Below are 26,100 nucleotides of genomic sequence, written 5' to 3' on the forward strand. Positions count from 1 at the left end.
ATATTCTCACACCACAAGTTAACATCACCAACTTTGTTACTCTGTTGAGTCAGTTTCCTTCACAGAATAACCTACACTCAGCTGTACTTTGCAGGTTCTCCAGCCCACATTCAACCGACCACAGATTGAAAATGTTTGAGGGGAAAAAAACCTAGAAAGTTCCAAAAGGCAAAACTTGCATTTGCCACAAGCAGGCAACTATTCACATAACACTTACATTGTATTAAGTATTGTAAATAATCTAGAGATGATTTAAAGTGTACAAGAGGATGTGCGTACATCACGTGGAAATGATATACGACTTTATATTAATATAAAAAACTAGAGTAGGGCAGATTTTCTTCATCCTTGGGGATCCTGGAACCAGTACCCTGTGGATACTGGGGGATGACTGTACTGGCCAAAGTAATTTCTCAATTTGCTTTTTCTTCTCACAAGAGTGGGTGGTGGATCTGTTCACCTCTTTTGACAGGACACAACATATCTACTTTCTAGCTTGGAACCCTTATCTTCGTTTTGGTCCCTGTGACTGGTACTCACCCTGAGCTTTCTTTTTAAAGGCACTTTTCATAAAGAAATAAAGATTTCTGCCACTCCATAGGAATTATTTCATAGCAAGGATGAATGGGGAGTAGGTATGGAGTGTGGCCTGTGAGGCTTTTGATGCATGCCCATCAGCCTTTTTTTTCATTGGCACAAGGGTTTCAGACCCATTTTATACATTCCCGTAAGTAGCCCGGCAATCAACCATTTCTTCAAGGAACTTATATAGGTTCACTCCCTGGTTGCTCAGCTGGTAAAGAACCCACCTGCCAAAGCAGGAGATGCAACAGACAGGGTTCAATCCCTGGGTCAGAAAGATCTCCTGGAGAAGGGAATGGCAATCTGCTGTAGTATTGTTGCCTGGAAATTTGCATGGACAGAGGAGCCTGGCAGGCTACAGTCCATGAGGTTCCAAAGAGTAGGACACAACTGAATACCCATCACGCACAGTGGAAAGTGGTATTTAGAAACCAAATTCTGGGTAGGAGCCATGATCATTGCTACTGGGATATTACTGCTATAGGCTTTTTGCATACACATTATCTATCTGTCCCTCTATCTATCATCTATCTATCATCTAATCTCCATACTGATACTTATCATTTCAGTCCCATGCCATAGGATTCCTTCTTGCCATCTCTCTATTTTTATAACTTCTTTATCTCACAATAAGAAACCTACTTCTATTATTTATAATATATATATATATTTCCTCAATCTTAGAATACACAGAAATTGCTAGCCCAACTACTATGAAAAATATATCTCACTAGAATCCAATATCTGTTTATAGTTCTTTTTATCTTTAGCCTAAGAGTCAGTTCAGTTCAGTTCAGTCGCTCAGTCGTGTCCAACTCTTTGCGACCCCATGAGTCGCAGCACGCCAGCCCTCCCTGTCCATCACCAACTCCCAGAGTTTATTCAAACCCATGTGCATAGAGTCGGTGATGCCATCCAATCATCTCATCCTCTGTCGTCCCCTTCTCCTCCTGCCCCCAATCCCTCCCAGCATCGGGGCTTTTTCCAATGAGTCAACTCTTCGCGTGAGGTAGCCAAAGTATTGGAGTTTCAGCTTCAACATCGTCCTTCCAATGAACACCAAGGACTGATCTCCTTTAGGATGGACTGGTTGGATCTCCTTGCAGTCCAAGGGACTCTCAAGAGTCTTCTCCAACACTGTATATATCATCAAAAGCTAGTGTTCCAAGTATCCTTGGATTACGGTTTTAATTTGAAACGCAGTTAGGTTCACTTGCTTTAGTTTGTATTTTATTTGGGTTTTTTTTTCCTATATCTTTCCTGAATTTTCTTTTTCTTTTTTGAGTGTATGCAAAAGACTTCCAGTAGTCGGAACTACACAAAAGACAGAAATGCTTAGACAAGCGTCACTCCTCCATAGCTCCTTCCGGCTTCTTCCCACCGTCTTTCTCACCCTAATCTACTCATCCTCTATTGGTAAAAAAATTTTTCAGTTTCTAAGTTATTTGGGCTGGGTTTCTTTTTGTGCAAATGAGCAGAAACATGTATATTTTCTTATTTCTCCAAATCTCTTTCATAAGAATAGCATACCACATATTCTCTTGTGTATTTGCTCTTTTTAAATTTACAGTCCATCCTGGAGATCAGTTCATAGAGAGTTTCATTCCTTTCTACCTCCGCATAGTCTCCCATGTATAGATTGGCCATAGTTAATCCAGTCATTCTCTGTGTGAGCATTTAGGTTATCTTCAATATTTTTTAATTACAATAATATAATTAGTAGTTTTGTGTACATACATTCTTATATGTTGGAACTGTATATTTAGGGTAAGTTTCTAGAGTGGAAATGCTGGGCTATAGATAATTTTGTTAGATATTGACAAATTCCCCTCCAAGTTTATACCAATTTGCATTTTCAGCATCAACGTAAGAGAGAGCTTACTTCAACCCAGTCTCAACAACAGAATATCTTTCTCTTTTTTTTTGTGGTCAATCTTATAGGTTAAAAAATGGTTTCTCAGTATAGTTTTAATTTGCATTTCTGTTCATTATGAGTGAAGATGACTGTCTTTTCAAATGTATGTTTTTGTGTGTTTGAATTGTCCATGTCTCTTACCTATTTTTCTATGAAGACTTTGATCTTTTTCTCCCTTCAGTTATTTTTTAAATTATTTACTTATTATGCTGCGCGAGGTCTTCAGTGCCTTGCAAGTCCTTTCTTTAGTTGCAGCGAGTGGGGACTTCTCTTGTTGCAGAGCACAGGCTCTAGGGCTTCCATAGTTGCAGCATGCGGTCTCAGCAGTCGAGGCTCTGGGGCTCTAGAGCGCAGGCTCAGTCGTTGTGGCACCCTGGTTTCCTTTTTCTGCAGCATGTGGAATCTTCCTGGTACAGGGGCTGAACCCGTGGCCCCTGAATTGGAAGGTAGATGCTTAACCACTGGATCACCAGGGAAGTCCTTTGCCTTTTGTTTTTGCTTATTGTGTTCTGTGTCATGCAAATGAGTTTGGGTTTTTTTTAGCCAACATTATTGATCTTTTCTTTTATTGCCTCTAGATAGTTAGAAGCCTCCCGTATACTCAGGTTACCAGGAATTCACTCGGTTTTCTTCTAACACCTGTATGGTTTCATATGCTTACATTTTCATCTCTGTTTTATTTAGAGTTTTTATGATTGCTGTAAGGAATGTATACAACTTTTATCTCTTTCAAATAGCTATGCAATTATACTAGCACCTTTTGTTAAAAAGCCCTTTTCCTGGAGCTACAACCTTTATCATATGCAAAATTTCCATACTTGCTTGGGTCTATTTCTGAACTTTCAATTTCAGACACTGGTTTGGCTGTCTATGTACCAGCTCTGCACTGTTTTAATTATACAGACTTTATAGTATGTGTTAATATCAGATATGGGAAGGGTTATCTATATATAAATGGAGGAACCTCTATATATTACCTGTGAAAAAATTTCTTTCCAAGATACCTAAATGTCATAGGTTCACTGAGTAACATCAACAGCCAAATAGAAAACATCAGTAATACCTGGAAACTTCAGTAAATGAAATATGAACTACCACTGATTCTATCAGCATACTTCAATTTCTCATAAAAATTCATATTCTCCTTCTATAAGAATCTGTGATGCTTTGGTTCCACTCCATTTATTCTTAGTATCACACTTAGCTTATCCAGGACAACTTCTGTGTGAGAGGGGGACCATAAAAATCTCATGACTAACACTCATGCCAGAGTAATGATAATAGGTTGGTTTGATACGGAATACAGCTCTTATCACATAAATGACCTTCACACGATGAGAGGGCAACATTTTAAACTACAAACCTGGTACTTCTTGCTCTGAAATAAATTCTCCAAGGTCAAACGTACTTAGTATTTTTTTGTTTCCCTAATTTTAATGATTTAGAAGGAAGAATGTTATTTAATTGTCAACATTTTTACTTACCCAAAGTCTGTAAAATTTTAACTGCTGCTTTGCCCTGAGTTTGCTACTAAGTATGTATATACATCAGATAGTTTGGACTCACGCCTTGCATCTGATTTAAACAGCAGCAGGTGTTGGGACTTCCCTGGTGGTCCAGTGGTTAAGAATCTGCCATCCAAACCCTCTTACACTGTTGGTGGGAATGCAAACTAGTACAGCCACTATGGAGAACAGTGTGAAGATTCCCTAAAAAACTGGAAATAGAACTGCCATATGACCCAACAATCCCACTGCTGGGCATACACATCGAGGAAACCAGAATTGAAAGAGACACGTGCACCCCAATGTTCATCGCAGCACTGTTTACAGTAGCCAGGACATGGAAGCAACCTAGATGCCCATCAGCAGACGAATGGATAAGGAAGCTGTGGTACATATACACCATAGAATATTACTCAGCCATTAAAAAGAATGCATTTGAATCAGTTCTAATGAGGTGGATGAAACTGGAGTCTATTATACAGAGTGAAATAAGCCAGAAAGAAAAACACCAGTACAGTATACTAACACATATATATGGAATTTAGAAAGATGGTAACGATGACCCTGTATGCGAGACTGCAAAAGAGACACCGATGTAAAGAACAGACTTTTGTGGGAGAAGGCGAGAGTGGAATGATTTGAGAGAATAGCATTGAAACATGTATATTATCATATGTGAAACAGATTGTGAGTCCAGGTTCGATGCATGAGGCGGGGTGCTCAGGGCTGGTGCACTGGGATGACCCTGAGGGATGGGATGGGGAGGGAGGTGGGAAGGGGGGTCAGGAGGGGGGACACATGTACACCCATGGCTGGTTCATGTCAATGTATGGTAAAAACCACCACAATATTGTAAAGTAATTTGCCTCCAATTAAATTTTTTTTAAATGGCAAAAAGAATAAATAAAATAAAATTGGATTAAGAAAAAAGAATCTGTCATCCAATGCAGGAGATGCAGGTTTGATCCCTGGTTGGGAAACTAAGATCCCACACGCTGCAGAGTGACTAAACCCATGTACTGCAACTAATGAGCTCATGAGCCACAAATAGAAGCCGCAATGAAAAAAATCCCACAAGATGCAATGAAGATCCCAAGTATTGCAACTAAGAGACCTGATGCAGGCAAATAAGTAAATTTTAAAAAATAACAGAATAAACAGCAGCAGGTATCAACCCAGACAGATGCAAATCTTAAGTGGTCCCACTGTGGCTATACTTCAATGATCACTCTTCAGTAGTTACTCAGTAAGTCTTTAAGATAAAATGTTCATATTTGAATTTATTTTGGGATCACGTAGCATTGGGGATTCATAGAAATCACTTCAGTAAGATATTTTGAGATTATATATCTCCATTTATATAAGCAATATAAAACTCTTCAGAAAGTAAAAATAGATCCTAGATGCATTCTAAAATTATGTACACACACATACATATATATGTCATACAATCTATTCTTAACCTGTTGCAGTGGTATATTTGTTTTGAAAGACAGTAAAATCTAAGATGCCTTTATTGAGCTTGGTCATGTTAATTTTGATGATTTCTTGTTTAATTTACAGTTGGCAATCAGTGGATAAATTATATATCCTTCTGTGGTCTTAGAACACATGCAGAGCTTGAAGGAAACCTAGTCACTGAGCTTATCTATGTCCACAGCAAGTTGCTAATTGCTGATGACAACACCGTTATTATTGGTAAGTACTTGGTCTCTAATCGTGTTCCTTGTCAGTTGACTTATCTCATGCAAAAATCATTCTTTTTATTCCTTTGAAGCTTTATTTGCAGTTGAGAGTATCAGTATCTAAAACATTTCTGAAGGAATCTTTTTCAGTTCTGTCCTTTCTAATCCCTGTTTTTATCTATGAAGTAACAGAGGCACAGAACAATTAAATGGCCATTGTGCAAATTACCGTGTCCAGAGACAGCAGTCTAACCCAGCAGGGCCGTAATCAGTCTGCGCTCATTAATTCTTTATTATTCCCTTTTAAAAAATTTTGAACACAAGTACTAGATTTCAGGGACTGGAAGGGAGAGGTTTGGGGAGGGAAGTGTGTTATAAATGGGTACCTGGTAGCCTGCTGGTACTTTGTATGTGCCCCCACCACATCCACCTCACCATTACCTCAGATCCAAGGTTTTTGCAAGAGTCAGGATCGGAAGGATGTTAAAATATCACTACATCTATGCTTGGAGCTTCCCTGGTAGCTCAGTGGTAAAGAACTAGCCTGCCAATGCAGGAGATGTGGGTTTGATCCCTGGATTGGGAAGATCCCTTGGAGAAGGAAATGGCAACCCACTCCAATATTCTTGCCTGGGAAATCCCATGGACAGAGGAGCCTGCCAGGCTACAGTCCATGGGGTCACCAAAGAGTTAGATGCGACTGAGCATCCAACAGCAACAACAGTGTCTATGCTTACCATTTTCCCCCCGGAGTCAGAGTCTTGCGTGTTACTAATCAGGGTACAGAGACCAGCTTGTGGAGTAGTAATGCAGTGTAGCCCTAGACTAGGATCTGCAGTCTTTTCCTGCAGCCCTCACCCCATGGACAGATTCAGGGCAGTTACTGGTTGTACTTCTACCCAGATGAGATCAGCCTGCTGAGAAGGGTGGGTTTGTAGCTCCATTCTTTTGTATGCTTGGAAAGCTTCATTTTCCCATCGTGGAGTTGGTTTGCCTTCTAATATCATGTTACATGAACATTGAAAAGTCAAAATGAGAAAATGAATATTAATAACCAGCCAGATAAATGAATTGACAAGGGTGAGGGGATGTTACTTAAGAGATATGCTGTGTCCCACTGTTGGGCATTCCACTCATCTGTTTTAAATAAAATGTAGTTTCTTAGCTATAAGATATCTATTCTTTAAGAAACTAAGTGTTATGGAGTGTTCTGAAAAAAATTTAACAGTAAATATACCTTTTCCATTTTTATCCTCCACTGAGAAAAGAAAGAAAAATCTCATACCTAGGAGTAATGAGACTGTCTTCTCTGGAACATGATTTGAAAAGAAAGAAAAGCAGTTCTGAAGCCAGAAAATATGTAGATCACAGTGTGGTGATACACACACACACACACACACACACACACACACACACACACACATTCTTTTAATACTTACTGGGCATTTAAGAGAAATATCTTGTGTCTTCAATATCTTGTCCAATAGGGATCAGAGCTCTTTAAGGATTTATTTCTCCTCCATCTCCCCTAATAAACAAGTTTTCTCTTATTTCCCCAAGCTATTCTTGTCTTTGCCTCTTTAGAAGCTAATCTGAGAATATTTTTATATTAAAATTGACAGTGACGATAAGGAAAGGGAAAATATTGATGCTTGCTGAAACGGAAAAACAAACAAAGCAAGCCAGATAAAAGTCAGTTGATCTCTTCAGGGAGATTTCAGAATTCTTGAAGTAAAAATTGACAGATGTAAATATTTTCCTTTTAAAAGTCTTTTCGACTTTCAACCTGCTTTACTTTTACATCAAGTATAAATGCAAAGTAGTTTTTAGTATCTGAGCTAAATAAATCTGTAGAGTTTTTGACTTACTTTCTAGAAAGGTCTTTAAACTCTCAAAAGCTACAATTTATTTAGACTAGCAATAATTGATCCTTTTTGCATACAGTTATTATCTACTTTCTTGAAACTGAAGATGTGACCTTGGGAGTATGAAGCAGTCTCACTTGCTAGTGTTTAGGGGCTGGATTTCGTTCTCTTATTCCTCAAGGGCAGAACAGATTTCCCCCGGAAAATCCATGGAAAAATCCATGTATACTTTTGTTCTTTTCACCTTTTTGGGAACTCTGGAAGAAACAGGATTGTTGTTGCTGCTCTCAGACATTTGGCTTGTTTAAGTTCATAACACAGAGAACAATGTTTAAAATTCTCAAAGAGGAACTTGAGAAATTAGGTTGAGGATATTTTACAGGTGTTAAGTCATTAAGAGCTTAAAAGAAGTTAAAGTAACCTGTGATTAAATTTTCTAACATGGCAGACTTATGCCAGAGTCACTGAATAATCTATCATAAGAAAAGTGACTAAATGGTTTATCCTCATTTTTTCTTCACAAGGAAATACTTGGTTTCTCACACTGAGATCTCTTTCATGTATAGCTTTAATTATGTCTTACCCCCGGTGGCCCTGTTGGTTCTAAAATCTGTGACCAAGTCCAGTTTTCTAATTCATCCTTTTGGCATGTACCGGAACAGTTACTTTCTTTCCTAAATAAAACAAGGACTTCCATGGTGGCTTAGAGGGTAAAGCATCTGCCTTCAATGCAGGAGACCTGGGTTCGATCCCTGGGTGGGGAAGATCCCCTGGAGAAGGAAATGGCAACCCACTTTAGTATTCTTGCCTGGAAAACCCCATGGATGGAGAAGCCTGGTGGGCTACAGTCCATGGAGTCACAGAGAGTCGGACACGACTGAATGGCTTCACTTTCACTATCCTTAAGTAGAATTTGTCTATCCTGTTAACTAAATGAAATGATTTTTCTTTCTTTCTTTCTTTTGGTTTCACTAATTCACTGCATGGGCTTCCCAGGTAGCACTAGTGGTGAAGAATGTGCCTGACAATCCAGGAGACATAAGAGATGTTGGTTTGATCCCTGGGTTGGAAGATCCCCTCGAGGAGGGCATGGCAACCCACTCCAGTATTCTTACCTGGAGAATCCCACGGACAGAGAAGCTTGGCAGGCTACTATGCCCTGGGTCACAAAGAGTTGGACACGACCAAAGTGACTTAGCATGCCCACATGCAGTCCACTGCACTGCACAATAGGGAGACACAAAACGTGATCACACAGTGCCACTGCCCACCCATCTCATGGACTACAGGGGAGGCAGCTATTCTTTCACCAAACACCAGAACCATTGGGATGGATACTGATGAACTGGTGCTGAGAGGCAGTCAGCAAGGGTGATATGTGGGAAACTACATGTAGGGAATGGATCTCAGTGCTTAAAGGCAGGCTCGAGATAAGTGTCTGTAGTTGAAAGGCTACCCCGGTAAAGAGCGGGTCCCATCGGTCTCAACCCTGACTGCCTTAGGATTGCCTACTGACTTTGTGTGTGTGTGTGTGTGTGTGTGTGTGTGGACTATTCTTTTTTAATTAATGTATTATATGTAGCAAATGGCACAAAACTTCAGTGTATAGCTTAATGAATATTCACACATGTTTACATTTATGTAACCACCACCCAGAACAAGATACAGAATATTTCCATCACTCTGATAGGAGTCTTCCTATCTCCACTCAGTTAATCAGATGTTTTCACTGTCACCACGGAACAATTTTGAACACAGATGGGTTTGAGTTCAGATAAATGGAACTGTCATTTAGGGGAAAGTTTATTTATGTCTGCAGTTTACTTTCAAATAGATCCTCTCCCCCCTCCAAAAAAAAAGTTGAGTTAATTGATAAAAGGATGGAGTGATATTAGGAGAAAATACTAATAATGCCTGGTTCCTACTTCCAGAAATTGTGATTAATTGGTCTGGTTTAGGGCCCAGGGATCAAGGTTTTTTTGCTTTCTGTTTTTGTTTTGGCACCATTATCTTTTGAAAGCTTCCTAGATGATGCTCCTGTGCAGCCAGACTGAGAACTCTTGAACTGGAGACACAGGGATCACAAGCAGTTAGAAAGTGCTGAGGAGCCCACTAAGGACTTCCCTGGTGGTCCAGTGGTTAAGACCCTGCACTTCCAATGCAGGGGGTATGGGTTTGATCCCTAGTCAGAGAACTAAGATCCCACATGCTGCATGGTGCAGCCAAAAATAAATAAGTGAATTAATTAAAACACACAGGCCTAAATAGGGAAGAGTTGGTGTATTCATTGTCTAATACTGCTGTAGCAAATGACCACAAACTTAGTGACTTGAAACAGCACAAAATGATTATCTAAAAGTTATGTACATTAGAAGTCCAACATGGATCTCACTGGGTTAAAATCAAGGTGTCAGCAAGGCTGTGTTCCTTTTAGAAGCCTCCCAGATGGAACATGGATCTCACTGGGTTAAAATCAAGGTGTCAGCAAGGCTGTGTTCCTTCTAGAAGCCTCCCAGATGGAGCTAGTGTAAAGAACCTGCCTGCCAATGCAAGAGATGTAAGAGATGTGGGTTCGATCCCTGGGTCACAACCCACTCTAGTATTCTTGCCTGGAGAATCTCGTGGACAGAGGAGCCTGGTGGGCTACAGTCCATGGCGTCACAAAGAGTAGGACACAACTGAAGCAATTTAGCACAAAGGAGAATCCATTTCCTTGCCTCTTCCAGCTTTGAGTGGCTGCCGGCATTCCTTGGTTCATGGTCCCTTTCTTCTGTCTTTGAAGGCAGCAGTGTTACATCTCTTTTAAAGTCCTCCAAGTATCAACCCATTCTTCTGTAACCACATCTCTCTCTGAATTCCCTTTACTTTTAAAGACTCTTGTGATTATACTGAACACCTAGATAATCTAGGATAATGTCCTTATTTTTATGGTCAGTTGATTAGCACCATCTATTAATTCCATCTGCAGCCTTAATTCCCCTTTACCATATAATATAACATACAAACTTTGGGTATTAGGACATAGTCATCTCTAGGGGTCATTCGGAGAAGGCAATGGCGACCCACTCCAGTACTCTTGTCTGAAGAATCCCATGAACAGAGGAGCCTGGTGGGCTGCAGTCCACGGGGTCACACAGAGTCGGACACGACTGAAGCGACTTAGCAGCAGCAGCAGCAGCAGGGGTCATTATTCTGTCTATCACAGGAGGATTAACAATTTCTTAAACAAGACATTTTAAAAAGCAAAATCACAAAGGAAATGATAGATAAATCTAACTGCATTAAAATTCAGAACTTTATTCATCAAAATATGCTATATAAGTAAAATAAAAACATAAACCACAAACTGAAAAAAAGAGTATTTGCAACACACTTAATACTCTTTGCAACCCCATGGACTGTAGCCCACCAGGCTCCTCTGTCCATGGGGATTCTCCAGGCAAGAATACTGGAGTGGGTTGCCTTGCCCTCCTCCAGGGGATCTTCCCAATCCAGGGATAGAACCCAGGTCTCCTGCATTGCAGGCAGATTCTTTACCTTCTGAGCCAGCAGGGAAGCCCATTCAAAACATATAAAGAACTAAATCAACAAGGAAAGACAATATCCAAAGAAAAATGGACAGAGGAACTGTATAGGAGCTCCCCCAAAAAGGACATACCTGAGTCCCATAATATACAAATGATGTTCATCCTCATTAATATAGTAATGAGGAAAAGAACAGGCTTTCAAGATACCAATTGGCAAAAAGAAAAAACTGGACAGTCCAAGTGCTGGCAATACTAAGAAACACCAGGGATGCCACTCTTGTGTACAGAGCCCCTCGAAACTCCCACATGTGTACATCAGGAAACATATGCACAACTATGTAGAACATAATTGTGTATTATTTCAAAACTCTGGAAACAACCCAAACATCCATCAGCAGTAGAATGAATAAATAGGTTTGTGGGTGCTCAGTTAAGGAAAATAATGCATTACAATATGTATAAGATAAATCCCAAAGATATGATGTTGAATGAAAGAAACCAGTCTCCAAAGATTATCTACTATATGGTTCTATTTACACAAATTAAAAATAAGCCCAAAGTAAACTTGTTTGTTCAGGAAAACAGCATCTGAGCATGATGAACATAAAATTCTACATAAAATTTCTCTCCTGGGAAGGGAAGGACTTCCATGGGAAGATAGCTGAGGACTTCTGGAATGTGGTAATGTTCTGTTTTTCAACTTGGGTAATAAATTTGATGCTTTTCTAAAGTCATTACCTAAGTTGTACTTATAAATTTTCATGTACTCTTTTCTATTTTGCTATATCTCACAGTGTTTTAAAAGTTCCTAATAACAGGCTTAGAAAAGGTCATTTTCCAAAAATCAAGTGGTTTTAAATGATCAGGACAATGTCCTAATAAACCAAGGGATTGCAGTCACCATAAAAATACAGAGTACATTTGTTGAAAACAATTCAAACTCTAAGGACTCATATAGAGTAAAAGGTCAAAATTCCCCTGTTGTCTCCTTCCCTTTGCCAGGAAGCACTTGCCACCCTTAACCCTGCAATGTGTATCTTCCTAGAATCCTTGCCCAATCTTCTTCCTCATATTCTCTATAGAAATGGGTTAATACTATAACCTGCTGTTCTGAATTTGATTTTCAGAATATGGGAATGTTTAACAACAAAAAGGGAGATAATATTTACATCCATCAGTATCTCATTTTTAGTATCTCATTTATTAAATTCATCTGAAGTTTTCTCTTCCCCTTCTTCACATGCCTAGTAAGCAGTAGCCAACTCACTTATCCTGGCTTCCCTGACGGCTCAGTGGGTAAAGAATCTGCCTACAGTGCAGGAAACACAGGAGACAGGTTCAGTCCCTCAGTCTGGAAGATCCCCTGGAGGAGGAATTCCCGTATTCTTGCCTAGGAAATTCCATGGTCAGAGGATGGGCTCCAGCCCAAAGGGTCGCAAAGAGTCAGACATGACTGAGCATGCGCACAAGACAAGCACAACTCACTCATCTAGTGTGGCTGAGAGTGAGTGCCCTGGGAAACTGCGGATGGACGCTGCGAGGACGGGAAAACAAACCCTCTAAGAATCCAGAATGCCCGGAATGCACTCCTCTGCTGGGGCCCACAGTGATGGAAAGGAGTCTAGGTGGACTGGTGTGAAAGTGTGTGTGTGTGTGTGTGTGTGTGTGGACCGGTGCGAGTGTGAGTGTGTGTGTTTGTGTGCGTGTGTACCGGTGTAAAAGTGTGTGTGTGTGTGTGTACCGGTGTGAGTGTGTGTGTTTGTGTGTGTGTGTGTGTGTGTGTGTACCGGTGTGAAAGTGTGTGTGTGTGTGTTTGTGTGTATGAAAGCGTGTGTGTTGTGAAAGTGTGTGTGTGTGTGGACCAGTGTGAGTGTGTGTGCGTGTGAAAGTGTGTGTGTGTGTGTTTGTATGTGGACCGGTGCGAGTGTGTGTGTACCAGTGTGAAAGTGTGTGTGTGTGTGTATGACAGTGTGTGTGTGTGAAAGTGTGTGTTTGTGTATGTGTGTGTGGACCGGTGTGAAAGTGTGTGTGTGTGTGTGTGTGTGTGTGTGTACCGGTGTGAAAGTGTGTGTGTGTGAAAGTGTGTGTTTATGTGTGTGTGTTTGTGTGTGTGTGGACCGGTGTGAGTGTATGTGTGTGTGTGGGGGGGACCGGTGTGAAAGTGTGTGTGTGTTTGTTGTATGAAAGTGTGTGTGAAAGTGTGTGTTTGTGTGTGTGGACCAGTGCGAGTGTGAGTGTGTGTGTGTGTGTGTGTGTACCGGTGTGAGTGTATGTGTGTGGGGGGGGCCGGTGTGAAAGTGTGTGTGTGTGTGTGTGTGTGTGTGTGTGTGGACCGGTGTGAGTGTGTGTGTGTGTGTGTGTGTGTGTGTGTGTGTGGACTGGTGTGAGTGTATGTGTGGGGGGGGGACCGGTGTGAAAGTGTGAGTGTGTGTGTGTGCGTGTGTGTGTGCAGGAGGCTTTCCAGAGGGCTCCTGCTCAGGCCGGACAGGGAAGAGCAATGATGGCTTCCCAATTCAGCAGCCCCGGCCCGACAGCGGCCTCTGCTGGGGACATGTGGTGGTGACGTCCCGGCACTGCTCAGTCTGGTGTCTGCCTCTTTGAGACCCCATGGACTGTATCGCCCGCCAGGCTCTTCTTCCATGGAATTTTCCAGACAAAGATAGTGGAGTGGGTTGCCATTTCCTACTCGAGGGGATCTTCGCAACCCAGGGATCGAACCAGTGTCTCCTGCTTGGCAGGCGGATACTTTACCCCTGAGCCATCTGGTAAGCCCCAAGGCGGCACTGGGGGACCCTTACTGCTCAGCCCTGACGGTTCACACGCCTGGGGAAGGGGCAGTTCACGCAGAGAGGAGGCTTCTTTGCTGCAAACCTACGTGCTAGCAGATCTCCCCCTCCTGAGGCAGGTTCTCGAGTGCAAATACTATCGAGGTGACAAGTATCTGATAATAACGCCAATAATAACTAGAATTTGTGGAGCAGTTTATAGATCAGTAAGTGCTTTCACGTGGTCTTGTTTAATTCTCACAACAACCGACAAGGTCTGTATTATGATCTTGACTTATGAAAGATTAAATTAAAGCTGAAAAAGATTAAATGACTTTGCCCAAATTAATGCTGGGCCAAATGTCAAGCTCAAAGACAAATTTTATAGTGTGATTTGTCTGCAATAGAGGAGGAAAATTTTATAGTGTGATTAAAATGTAAGTGTAAAAAATAAAAATAAATAAAATGTAACTGTATGTGTAAAAGTTGATTTGTCACTAACAAAACAACATTTTTCAAAGATGGGGCTCACCTTACAGCACCCTAGTAGGGCCTCCAGATTTCTGTGAGGTGTTCCATTTTTTTTCTATCACCCAGAGACCCTGTGGGGCACCACTTATATCCACAGTTATCATAGATTTTGTATTGATTATGTGATAATATTGTGGCAAGGGCTTCCCCGGTGGCACTAGTGGTAAAGGACCATTCTGCCAGTTCAGGAGACATTAAAGACATGGGTTCAATCCCTGGATCGAGAAGATCCCTGAAGGAGGGCACAGCCACCCACTCCAGTATTCTTCCCTAGAGAATTCCGTGGACAGAGGAGCCTGGCAAGCTAAGTCCATGGGGTCCCAGTCACAACTGAAGTGGCCTAGCATGCATGCACACATGCCATATTGTGGCAAATGGCAGTGAAGTCTCTTTGGGAGGAGCCAGCTCCCTCTCATGTCCAGCATCCAGCCATTTGGGCTTGGGGCAGGGCTGCTAACACCTGCCGCCCGGATGGCCCCCATCACAGAGGGTAGCCCCAAGCTCCTGTTCAACCTGACCGTTCTGCTCTGAGTCTGCAGAAACAGTGGAGTGTGGGGCTAGGGCAAGAGGAGCAAGAAGGAAAAAGAGAATCAGCCAGGCCCTTCCATAATTTGTAGAATACCTCAAGGATTCAAAAGTGTGGATCCACAATGGTTAATGCAGAAAAAGTAACAATACGTGACAGAGGAACGCAGAAGATAAACGTTGAACTAATATTCAAACACATGTGAAGTTGACATTCTCAGCTCATTTGGATTTAAAAATAGAATGGAGAGAAGTTGATACAGAAACCATTGCTGGGCCTCTCAAGTGAGGCAAGAGAATGGAAACTCAGAGCCACTAATATAGTCAAATACAGAGTGTGGATTATGTTGCTGTGAAGGTCTTCTTGGGTTTTGCCATTTATAATTATATGACCATGAGTTAAAATCTGCAGAATTTATTAAGTATGAAAGCTAACTGAACTGACCTGGTTGTGTGCCTAATGATTATATCAGTTAGAATCCCTTGAGCCACAAGATGGAAAATTCAGCTAGAGATATGTGAAACAATAGGGAAGATAAGGTAAGAAGGTAAGAAGTTCTAGAGTTGGCTAGTTCAGTGACTTAAAGACCCAGAGTCTTTCTTCTTTCTGTTCTGCTGTCTTTAACTTATCTGTTTGTCCTCTTGGTTACAAAATAGCTGCTACAGCTCCTAGAATCATGTTTTCATACAACCTGTCAAGCCAGAGTATCCAAAGACTGGAAGAGACATCTTGTTCTTGTGTCTGTTAATAAGACGTAGAGAACTTTCTCAGAAGCCCCTGGCAGATTTGCCTTCATGTTACAATGGCTAGAACATTTCTAAGCAGTCACTGGAAGAAATGTCATGACCGTGGCTGACTTAGACTGATCGAGATTCACCCCTGGGTTAGGGAGGTCACTGCTTCCCTAGAGCACCGCACCTCTTGATAACCAAACAAAATGAGGGTTAATTTAGCAAGGAAGAATCAAGTCTGGAGGACAAGTGAGTGTCTACCTCGACAAGAAAATTGTTCAGTTGCGCTTTTTCCTTGTAGGCTCTGCCAACATAAATGACCGAAGCATGCTGGGAAAACGAGACAGTGAAATGGCAGTCATTGTGCAGGACACGGAGACAGTCCCCTCGGTAATGGATGGAAAAGAGTACCAAGCTGGTCGGTTTGCCCAAGGACTTCGGCTTCAGTGCTTTCGGTGGGTCTCTGAAGCTGGGTGTCCCTCTGTGGTAGGTGCTGCAACCCAGCCCAGCCTCTTAACTCAGCATGCCTGCCATCTCCAGGTTCTTCTTTTTTCAAAACAGAGTCCCCAGAACACAGGATGTGGTGCAAAATGGATTTGTGTGGAGCACAAACATTTCTTATTTTAATAGCTTTTATTATTTTTATGTGTAAAAAAAAACTAGCATTTTAAATCTATTAATATAGGACCAAGTCAAGCCACCTAGTGTCTATTTAAGTTTTTTATAGTGAGCCCACTTTTAGAAATTGAAATGGTTCCAGTGATACAAGGGTATGATTTTTAAAATCACTAAAGGAGAATGCTAGAGATTACTGGTGTCAAAGTTAAACGTGGAAACTTCAGTTCTAAGATTTGAGATGACTCCAGACCTCGAAGATTCCTAGTCTTCTACAGGAAGATGTGAGTTTTAAACAAATCTGTGGTCCAGTGGAGAGAGCACTGGGCTGAAAACCAAGGATTGTGTGGCCCTAAATGAGTCCTTCATTCAATTAAGTGTTACTCAGAACTTTCCTGGGCATGGCTCTAACTGGCCCCGTCCCAACCCCTGTATTTTAGTGTCAATGGACAGAATGATCCTTCGAGAACCTAACTCAGATCCTGTCACTTCTCTGTTCCCTCCACAATGGCTTCTTTTTTTTTTTCCAAATGGCTTCTTATCTCCTCTCCCTCTTCCCCAGTCACTGCAGACACGTTGAGCTCCCACTGTCTACGGAACACCCCAACCACCCTCCCACCTGTAAGCTTTTTCAGGAAGTCCACAGTTGTATGCTTCTAGAATCTGCCTGCAATGCAGGAGACCCCGGGTTGATCCCTAGGTCAGGAAGATCCCCTGGAGAAGGAAATGACAACCCACTCCAGTATTCTTGCCTGGAGAATCCCATGGACAGAAGAGTCTGGCGGGCTACAGTCCGTGGGGTCACACAGAGTTGGACACGACTGAATGACTAAAACATGCAGAGAACTGTATGGGCCAGGGTGGGATTTCAGTGTGGTCTCTACAGCGAGATAGAGGCAAGTGCCCCCAGTTGAAGGTATACCACCTTTTAAGCTTTTTGATGGAAGGCACTACACACATACTGTTGCAGTGCTGCTGTTTTCCCCTTTCCCAAGTCAACAGTCCCTCCTGGAAACTGGCTCCCCGGCTGATGGGCACACACCAGCGCTTACCTCCTGCAGATGCTGCACGCCCTTCCCTCCTGCTCACTCCAGACTCTGGCTTCTGAGAACCACGCTTCAGTTCATTCTGCTCCCTCTGCCCCAGGAACTCAGCAAATTCATCCCTCAAAATACATCAGACCTCTGTTTTTATTCACATTTGTTACTAATTGTTTTGCCAGTAAGATTTTTTTTCTGATTATTGATATTTCAATTAGCTTCTAATGTCAATTTGTTTTGTTTAGAGGGGAGAGTTTAAAATTAGTACCCTGTTAATCAACCCATTGATTGCCTACTGCAGGTTATATAGGGAAACAAATATTTCCTCCCATAAACTAGATATGAATGTCATACCTTTTCAGTTCCATGAGAACTTAAGTATTCTCTTTAAAGGTGTGGGCTTCTGTATAAATTTCTAAATGTATAATAATTATATAGGCAGAGAGTTCTGATTTCAGCATATTTTCATTATAGAAAATTTGACAAACACAGAAAAGCAATAAGAAAATTAAATTTTATCTGTAATCCCACCACCCAGAGCTAATAATTTTAACATGGTATGTATCTCATTCCACTTTTTTCTATACATAAATATCACTGTGTTCTATTTCTTTTTTAAAACATAATTGGGTTCTTGTAGTTCCACAACGTTCTTTATTATTTAAACAATGTTGCACACACTTTTCCATGTCATTGTGTTCTATAAGATTTAATAGCTACATTGTACTATATTTAATGTCTGCATTGTATCACATCATATGACTATGCCATAATTTCTTTAAAGAGAACCTTAGTAACACACAGATTTTTCACTGATTTACAAAAGAGGGTGTGGTTGTAGATAGCATCTTGCTCACCTTCTTAATTGTTTCCTTAACTAAATCCTAACCCTGAAATTTCTAGCCAAAGGAAGTGTGTAGTTTCCTTTGCCCTCTGACTTCTATTGTACCTCTAACAATGTTTAGAGGGCTTTTTCCTCCCATCTTTTCTGAATTCTGTTATTTTATTTTAATCTTTGCCAATTTGTTGGGTTTCAAAATGAATTCCCTTTTTTTTTTCCAATGTGCAATTTGAGAGTTTTAAAATGTATCCATTACCCATTTGTACTTGTTCTTTTGTAAACTGTCTATTCATGTCCTTTGTCCATTTTGTTGGAATGTTTCACTTTCTTTTAATGACTTAAAAGTAATTTAAGTATACAAGAGGCTAATTTCTTTCTCCCATTTGTTGCAAATCTGATTTGCCAATTGCTTTTGAATCATGTTTATAGTATTTGGGGGAAACTTCAATTCTTATTAATCAGATCTATCAGTTTTTTCTTTTTTCTCCCCATTTTAATAAATATGCTGAGAATAGCTTCCCCAACCCAAGACAAAATATTTCCTATTTCCTTATTTTTTATCTTCTAGTGCTTGTTTAATGTTACTTTTTATTTTTGGATATTTATTTACTTATTTTTAAATATTTATTTACCTTTTTATTATTTATTTGGCTGCACTGGGTCTCAGTTGCACACGGGATCTTCAGTTGTGGCATGTGAACTCTTAGTTATGGCATGTGGGATTTAGTTCCTTCACCAGGGATTGAACCTGGGTCCCCTGCATTGGGAGTGTGGAGTCTTAACCACCATAGAAGTCCCTGATATTATATTTTACATTCAGCATCTGCAAATTATTTTAATGTTAGAAAGGAAGTAGGGACTCTTAACTCTTTTTGCTGGAGAAACCAGCTGATCCAGAACTGCATGATTGCAGTACTGTTTGTCTCTCCAGCCTGCAGTGCCTCTTTATGCTGCACCAAATTGCCACACATCTTAACCTGTTCGTACTCTCTACTGCTTCCTACTGAAGGTCTGTTGACTTGCATGCCAGTGTGGTATCATTTTCATTATCATAGCTGTGCACTTTAACACTACTTCCTTCCTACCATGCCACTTCCCCAAATTAGTATTTTTTTCCAAAATAATCTTGGCTATTCTTATTCATTCTTCCACGTGAACTTTAACATTGTTTATTCAAGTTCTCTCATTAGTTTTTTGTTTATGACTACAGAATATTTATCGTTGCTGTTGTTTAGTGTCTAAGTTGTGTCTGACTCTTTTGTGACCCCATGGACTGTAGCTCACCAAGCTCCTCTGTCCATGGGATTTTCTAGGCAAGAATACTGGAGTATAGATTAATATAAAAAGAGCTGATGTCTTTATAATATTGAGCCATCCTATTGAAGAACAAGGTATGTACCTCAGTTTCTTCAAAATTTTTATTCTTCAGTAATTCTTTAGGATTTTCATTATTGGAAACAGGAGTACTTCCGCTTTATTGACTATGCCAAAGCCTTTGACTGTGTGGATCACAACAAACTGTGGAAAATTCTGAAAGAGATGGAAATACCAGACCACCTGACCTGCCTCTCGAGAAACCTGTATGCAGGTCAGGAAGCAACAGTTAGAACTGGACATGAAACAACAGACTGGTTCCAAATCAGGAAAGGAGTACGTCAAGGCTGTATGTTGTCACCCTGCTTATTTAACTTCTATGCAGAGTACATCATGAGAAACGCTGGACTGGATAAAGCACAAGCTGGAATCAAGATTGCTGGAAGAAATATCAAAAACCTCTGATATGCAGATGACACCACCCTTATGGCAGAAAGCAAAGAAGAACTAAAGAGCCTCTTGAGGAAAGTGAAAGAGGAGAGTGAAAAAGTTGGCTTAAAGCTCAACAATCAGAAAACTAAGATCATGGCATCTGGTCCCATCACTTCATGGCAAATAGACAGGGAAAACAGAGGAAACAATGAGAAACTTTATTTTTTTGGGCTCCAAAATCACTGCAGATGGTGACTGCAGCCATGAAATTAAAAGATGCTTGCTCCTTGGAAGGAAAGTTATGATCAAACTAGATAGCATATTAAAAGGCAGAGACATTACTTCACCAACAAAGGTCCATCTAGTCAAAACTATGGTTTTTCCAGTAGTCATATAGGGATGTGAGAGTTGGACTGTAAAGAAAGCTGAGCACTGAAGAATTGATGCTTTTGAACTGTGGTATTAGAGAAGACTTTTGAGAGTCCCTTGGACAGCAAGGAGATCCAACCAGTCCATCCTAAAGGAAATCAGTCCTGAGTTTTCATTGGAAGGAAACTTCCAATGCTTTGGCCACCTAATGCAAAGAACTGACTGATTTGAAAAGACCCTGATGCTGGGAAAGATTGAAGCAGGAGGAGAAGGGGACGACAGAGGATGAGATGGTTGGATGGCATCACTGACTGAGTGGGCATGAGTTTGAGTAAACTCTGGGAGTTGGTGATGGACAGGGAGGCCTGGCGTGCTGCAGTCCATGGGGTCCCAAAGAGTCGGACACAACTGAGCGACTGAACTGAACTGAAAGATTTTTGTTGTCCTTTTGGCTTTTTGCTGACTCTATACATTTCATGATAAGTTTGTTCCTAGGTGCTTTATTTTTCCTGGCAACTTTTAAACTGTCTTAAAGAGACGGTTGTTCTTGAACAAGCATTTTCACTCTTCCACAATAGCAGACACAAATAATACATTAAAAAGCACCATGAAAACCTTATGTTGATTTTAGCTCTTTTTACTAGGAAATATTCTCAAAGATAAACGTTGTGCCCTAGAGTCGAGCCATTTTCCCCTTTAAAAAAATGCAGCTTCAATCCACTTCCCATCTGGTTTATTTTTAAATAGAAGTAGACACATTTCGATGTGACATCAGTTCTAAATAGAATCAACCATCACAGTACTACAACTGAATGTCACAATTGCATGCCAAACAGTTCACTAAGTCCTAGAAAATTATCCAGAATTTACAGATGTGGCCATCTCTCAACAGAAGCCATTAGCCACATAGGTAGAGCTCAGAATCAGTGACAATGGTCAACATGAGCAGTGGAAAGAACAGAAATTTTTCTGCACTTTTCCTACTGTCCCACTGATAACGTAAACAATTAAACATTCAATAATTGCCATTATTCACATCAGCCTACAATCAAATTCATTTTCTCTGAAGCCTTAATCCTCAAATACCCAGGGTACTTCACATTATATTTACTGTACTTTTTAATATAAATTTTTAATAATTAAACTGACAGGCAAAATAATTCATTACTGAATATTATCTGTTATAGGCTTATTTAAATACTTTTTCTACTCACAAGTTCTTAACTGATAACTTGACAGACACGTTGCCTCACCTCTTGTTCTCATTTAGAAGCAAAGTCACAGAATTGTTCGTTTTTGTGTTTTCAGCTAGTTAGACCCAACCCAAATCAAAGACATTATTCTAATTGGCTTATTGTTGTAACTTGCACTGTCCTTCATATTTGACATAGTTAAATTTTGCTTTGGGTCTTAAGGAGCAGCAGCATCTGTGTGCAAACTCATCCTTTAGGATCTTTTTTGAAAGTTATCCCTGTATAGTCTGCACGTGTGCATTCGTGCTCAGTTAGGTCCAACCCTTTGCGACCCCATGGACTGTAGCCCACAGGCTCCTCTGTCCATGGGATTTTCCAGGCAAGAATACTGGAATGGGTTGCCATTTCCTCTTCCAGATGAGCTTCCCAACCCAGAGATGGAACCCGTGTCTCCTGCTTCTCTTGCATTGGCAGGTGGACTGCTTGCCACTGCACCGCCTGGAAGACATAATTTGAAGTAGAAGTAGAATTTTGAGGTTATAAACCTCTAAGAGTCATAGTGAGCCCAGGTGCCAGATTCATTTGTTTTAGATAATTTTTTTAATTTTTTTTTTTTTTTTTTTTTTGGCTGCACCACTTGGCTTGTGGGATCTTAGTTCCCTGACCTGGGATTGAACCCAGACCCTCGTAGTGAAAGCACCAAGTCTTAACCACTGGACCACCAGGGAATTCCCTTTTAGAGAATTTTTATACGATAGAAAAAGTGAAGACTAAAACTAAAGTGAGATGCCCTTTTATCCCCATAATCTGACTGAGCTTTTTTTAGGTATTGGTAATATTGGAGTTGACTGGGGAGAACACACATGGTAAATATTAGGTGTGTTGGAACAGTCTCCCCTGAGGTAACTTTTGCATAATGTTTGACCCAGGAATTTTAATTTTTAAATTTCTCTGAGTGAAATAATCATAGAAATTCACAAAGTAATTATATGTGATGAATAAATTATGTTCATTATAGCTTTGTTTATAATAATGGAAAACTGAAAATGACCCACAAGGTCATAATAAAAGAGCTAGTTAAATAGATTTTCACATAACTGGAAATTCTGCAGTCATTAAAAATGATGATGTAAATCTACATATTTAAATACTAAGAGGGATAACAGGATTGTGATCTCCACCCTGTTAAATCCAATGGTCAGTTCTCATCGGAATTGAACACTGTGTTGGTCCAGGATACTCACCCTCTGACTTTTCTGCAGCCTCACTGACTGCTCCTTCTCTCCCCTACTGTTGAGGTCCTTTTCTCTGTCTATACTCAATCACATGACTTTATGAGTATACATATGTGGGCAATTCTCAAAATTATATCTCCAGCCAAACCTTCTGTTCCAAACTCCAGATTCATTTATCCAACTGCCTACTTAGTATCACCACTTGAGTATTTAATAGATGTCCCAACAAGTTCAAAGTTGAATTCCTAGTCTTCCTTCACTAACTGACTCTACTCACAGAATTCCCCATCTCAGCTAATGGTAACTGCCTTCATCTAGTTGCTGAAGCCAAAGAGCCCTTTTAGTCATCCTGATGCCTATTTTTGTCACATTCGATGTCCACTGCATCAGGGAAACCTGATCTCCCCACCTTCCTCACTGCTCAAGCCATCATCGTCTCCCACCCGAGATCACTGCAGTGACTCCCGACTGGTCTCCATGTTTCAACCCGCGCCCTGCCCAGTTTATTCTCAACACAGCAGCTGTTTTTTTAATATGTAAGTCAGATCCTGTCGCTCCTTGCTCCCGTGCCTGCAGTGCGTCCCAATTTCATGCAGTGTAAAAGCCAAAACCCTTCTGAGACCCATTCCTCCTCTCCTGTTTCCGGTGTAGCACAAGCCTCTGTATTTATTCCTTGAACCTGCCAGGTGTGTGAGAAAAGGGCTTTGGACTCAGCTTAGATTCTTGCTCTGCTAATAAAGTGTCTCCAACCTTTTGTTTCCCATTTGCAAAATGGGAATCATGCACCATCAACCTCACAGGATTAAAATAGATGTGCTTTTTAACTCTTAGGCTTTTTGTAAGTACAAGAGCTCTTATCATTTTCAAATATGACCTCTGAAATTTGTCTTGCTTTGCCTGAGAATTTCTTATTATTTCTAGTCCTCTGTTTATATTTGATCCACTCAGACAATCTACTGCATGTATTCTTTTATGCCAGGTACTCTGGGGATATGACACTAACTAAATCATGTTCTCTCAAAGAGTTTATGCACTAGAACTGGGAGATGGGCCTGTTAAAAGCAAAAAGTGCGTGAATATTGCAGGTGTTCTGACAAAAACAAAGCATATGTGAAGCCCAGTGTGGGGGACAAAGAAAGAAAAAGTGACCGGGGAGAAATAGGAAGTGGGAGAAGGAGGAGCCATGAGAAGTTGTTTAGAGGCAACCTTGTACTGAATCCTGAAAGACGGTAGGCGGGGAAGGAAAAGACTGACTACTCCAAACTCATACTCTTAAAGCACACCTGGTATTTACCGCATTTTAATCAATTCCTTCTGAGGGTGACTCTTTATTCGGTGTTGATCTTACCCACCAAATTTAACGCTACCCAGAGAGGCTCTCCGTCTTTCATGTTCATTTCTATACCTTAGAGTTCAGCATAGTTCTTGGCCCAAGGGAGGAAAGAGGGAAGGTTAGAAGGAAAAAGAGGGGTAAGAAGGTTGGGTCTTGGTTAAGAGCCCAGGTTTAGGAGTTAGGTGGTCCAGGTTGGAGTCCCAGATCTACAGCTTATTAAGCTGTATGACCTTGAAAGAGTTACTTAAACTTTCTGTGCCTTAGTTCCCTTTTCTGTAAAAGGAAAATAATAATAGTTGTTCCCTTTTTATTATATATTAATAGTTACTTCTTCATAGGCGGTTGAGGATTTACTGAGATCATTTTTGGAAAGGGCTCAGCATATTGGCTGGCACATTCTTTGAATACCAGTCCTATCTTCCAAGGTCCTCACCTTCCTAGGCCAAATTACAAGGAGTCTCTTAGAATGAAATGAAGGTCTTTCTTGTCTAACATTTAAAAGTTTCAAGCATTGTAACAACTTAGGGTTTTTGTTTTGTTTTACAACTTAGGATTTTTTTTTCATAAAGACACACAGAGTCTTTTTTTTTTGTATATTTATTTATTTTTAATTGGAATATAATTGCTTTACAATATTGTGTTGGTTTCTGCCATGCATCAACATGAATCAGCCATAGGTGTGCATATGTCGTCTCCCTCTTGGACCTCCCTCCCACCCCTTCCCACACCTCTAAATTGTCACAGAACCCTGGTCTGAGTTCCTGAGTAACACAGCAAATTCCCACTGGCTGTCTATTTTACATACGGTCATTTGTAAATTTCCTCAGTTCGTCCCACCCTGCTCTCTCATCCTTCTTTCTTCCTCCCCTACTGTGTCCACAATCTGTTCTGTGTCTCCATTGCTGCCCTGCAAATAGGGTCATTAGTACCATCTTTTAGATTCCATATATATGTGTCAAAATACAATATTTGTTTTTCTCTTTCTGACTTACTCCAATCTGCATAATAAGCTCTAGGTTCATCTACCTCATTAGAACTGACTCAAATGCATTCCTTTTTTATGGCTGAATAATATTCCATTGTACATATGTATGTTTCTTTATCCATTCATCTGTCGATGGACATCTAGGTTGCTTCCATGTCCGAGCTATTGTAAATAGCACTGCAGTGAACACTGGGGTACATGCTGTCTTTTTCCCTTATGGATACACATTTAGTCTTAATGGCTTCCTTTGATTTCCTTTTTAAAAAAATAGGCTTATATGGTTGAGTGCCTGAGTTTCGGTACCGTTTGAAACAGTGCCTGCAAACGAAGTGTTTTTGTCTCAGTTACTCATTCAGGAGGACACTTATATTTCAGGGTTGTCCTTGGCTATCTTTCTGGCCCCAGTGAAGATATTCAGGATCCAGTGAGTGACAAATTCTTCAAGGAGGTGTGGGTTTCAACCGCAGCTCGGAATGCTACAATCTATGATAAGGTGAGATTCGCATATCCTCCTCCTTTTTAAATTGAATCACATCACAAAAGTATATCATTATTTCTGCATATTATTGGTACAGAGTATTCTTAACAAGTGTAAAAACACAACATACCTCCAAATTATAATGAAATACTTCTTTGTGAAGTGAAGTTGCTCAGTCGTGTCCGACTTCTTTGTAGACGTTAAGAAACCAGTCAAGAAGAGTCATGGATTATGGTTTAGAAGAGACTTCAGTGGCATTCTGATCTCAGATTCCAGAATCCCATCATAAGCCTCCTTAGCAGGTGGTTACCCAGACTTTGTACATGTCTAGTGATAAAAAGAAAAAGCAGATGGGATCAAAAAATGAGTCAGACCTGAGTTCAGCCCAGCTCACACAGTTGCTGGTGGTATGAGTATGTGTATAGTAATTTGATATTCTGAGCCTTCCTTTCTTTCCTCTCTTATAAATTGGGAGGAATATTCATGAGGTGGTTGTGAGGATAAAAAATAAATCTGTTAAGTGTATTTAGTACATAGCACATAGTAAATGATATCCATTCTAATGATGAAGCTTTTTAATAATGAGAAACTTCCTCATTTGGACAATTGTAATTTTGGAAAGGTTTTAAAACC

At 40.5% G+C, this 26,100-nt stretch overlaps 1 protein-coding gene across 5 annotated transcripts in view; it reads left to right on the top strand.

The window, feature by feature from the left end:
- The window catches only part of PLD1 (phospholipase D1), a 219,010-nt gene that overhangs the window by 185,904 nt on the left and 7,006 nt on the right, over window positions 1–26,100 (top strand). For 4 of the 5 annotated variants that reach the window (XM_070466417.1, XM_070466415.1, XM_070466416.1 and 1 more), the window contains 3 exons: window positions 5,566–5,700; window positions 15,934–16,087; window positions 25,365–25,482. In XM_070466417.1, coding sequence (XP_070322518.1) covers window positions 5,566–5,700; window positions 15,934–16,087; window positions 25,365–25,482 — 407 coding nt within the window. The remainder of the gene's footprint in view (window positions 1–5,565; window positions 5,701–15,933; window positions 16,088–25,364; window positions 25,483–26,100) is intronic. The other variant, XM_070466419.1, reaches the window with a different exon arrangement.

Source organism: Odocoileus virginianus, chromosome 4, assembly GCF_023699985.2.
Source record: "Odocoileus virginianus isolate 20LAN1187 ecotype Illinois chromosome 4, Ovbor_1.2, whole genome shotgun sequence".
NCBI classification, from domain to species: Eukaryota; Metazoa; Chordata; class Mammalia; order Artiodactyla; family Cervidae; genus Odocoileus; species Odocoileus virginianus.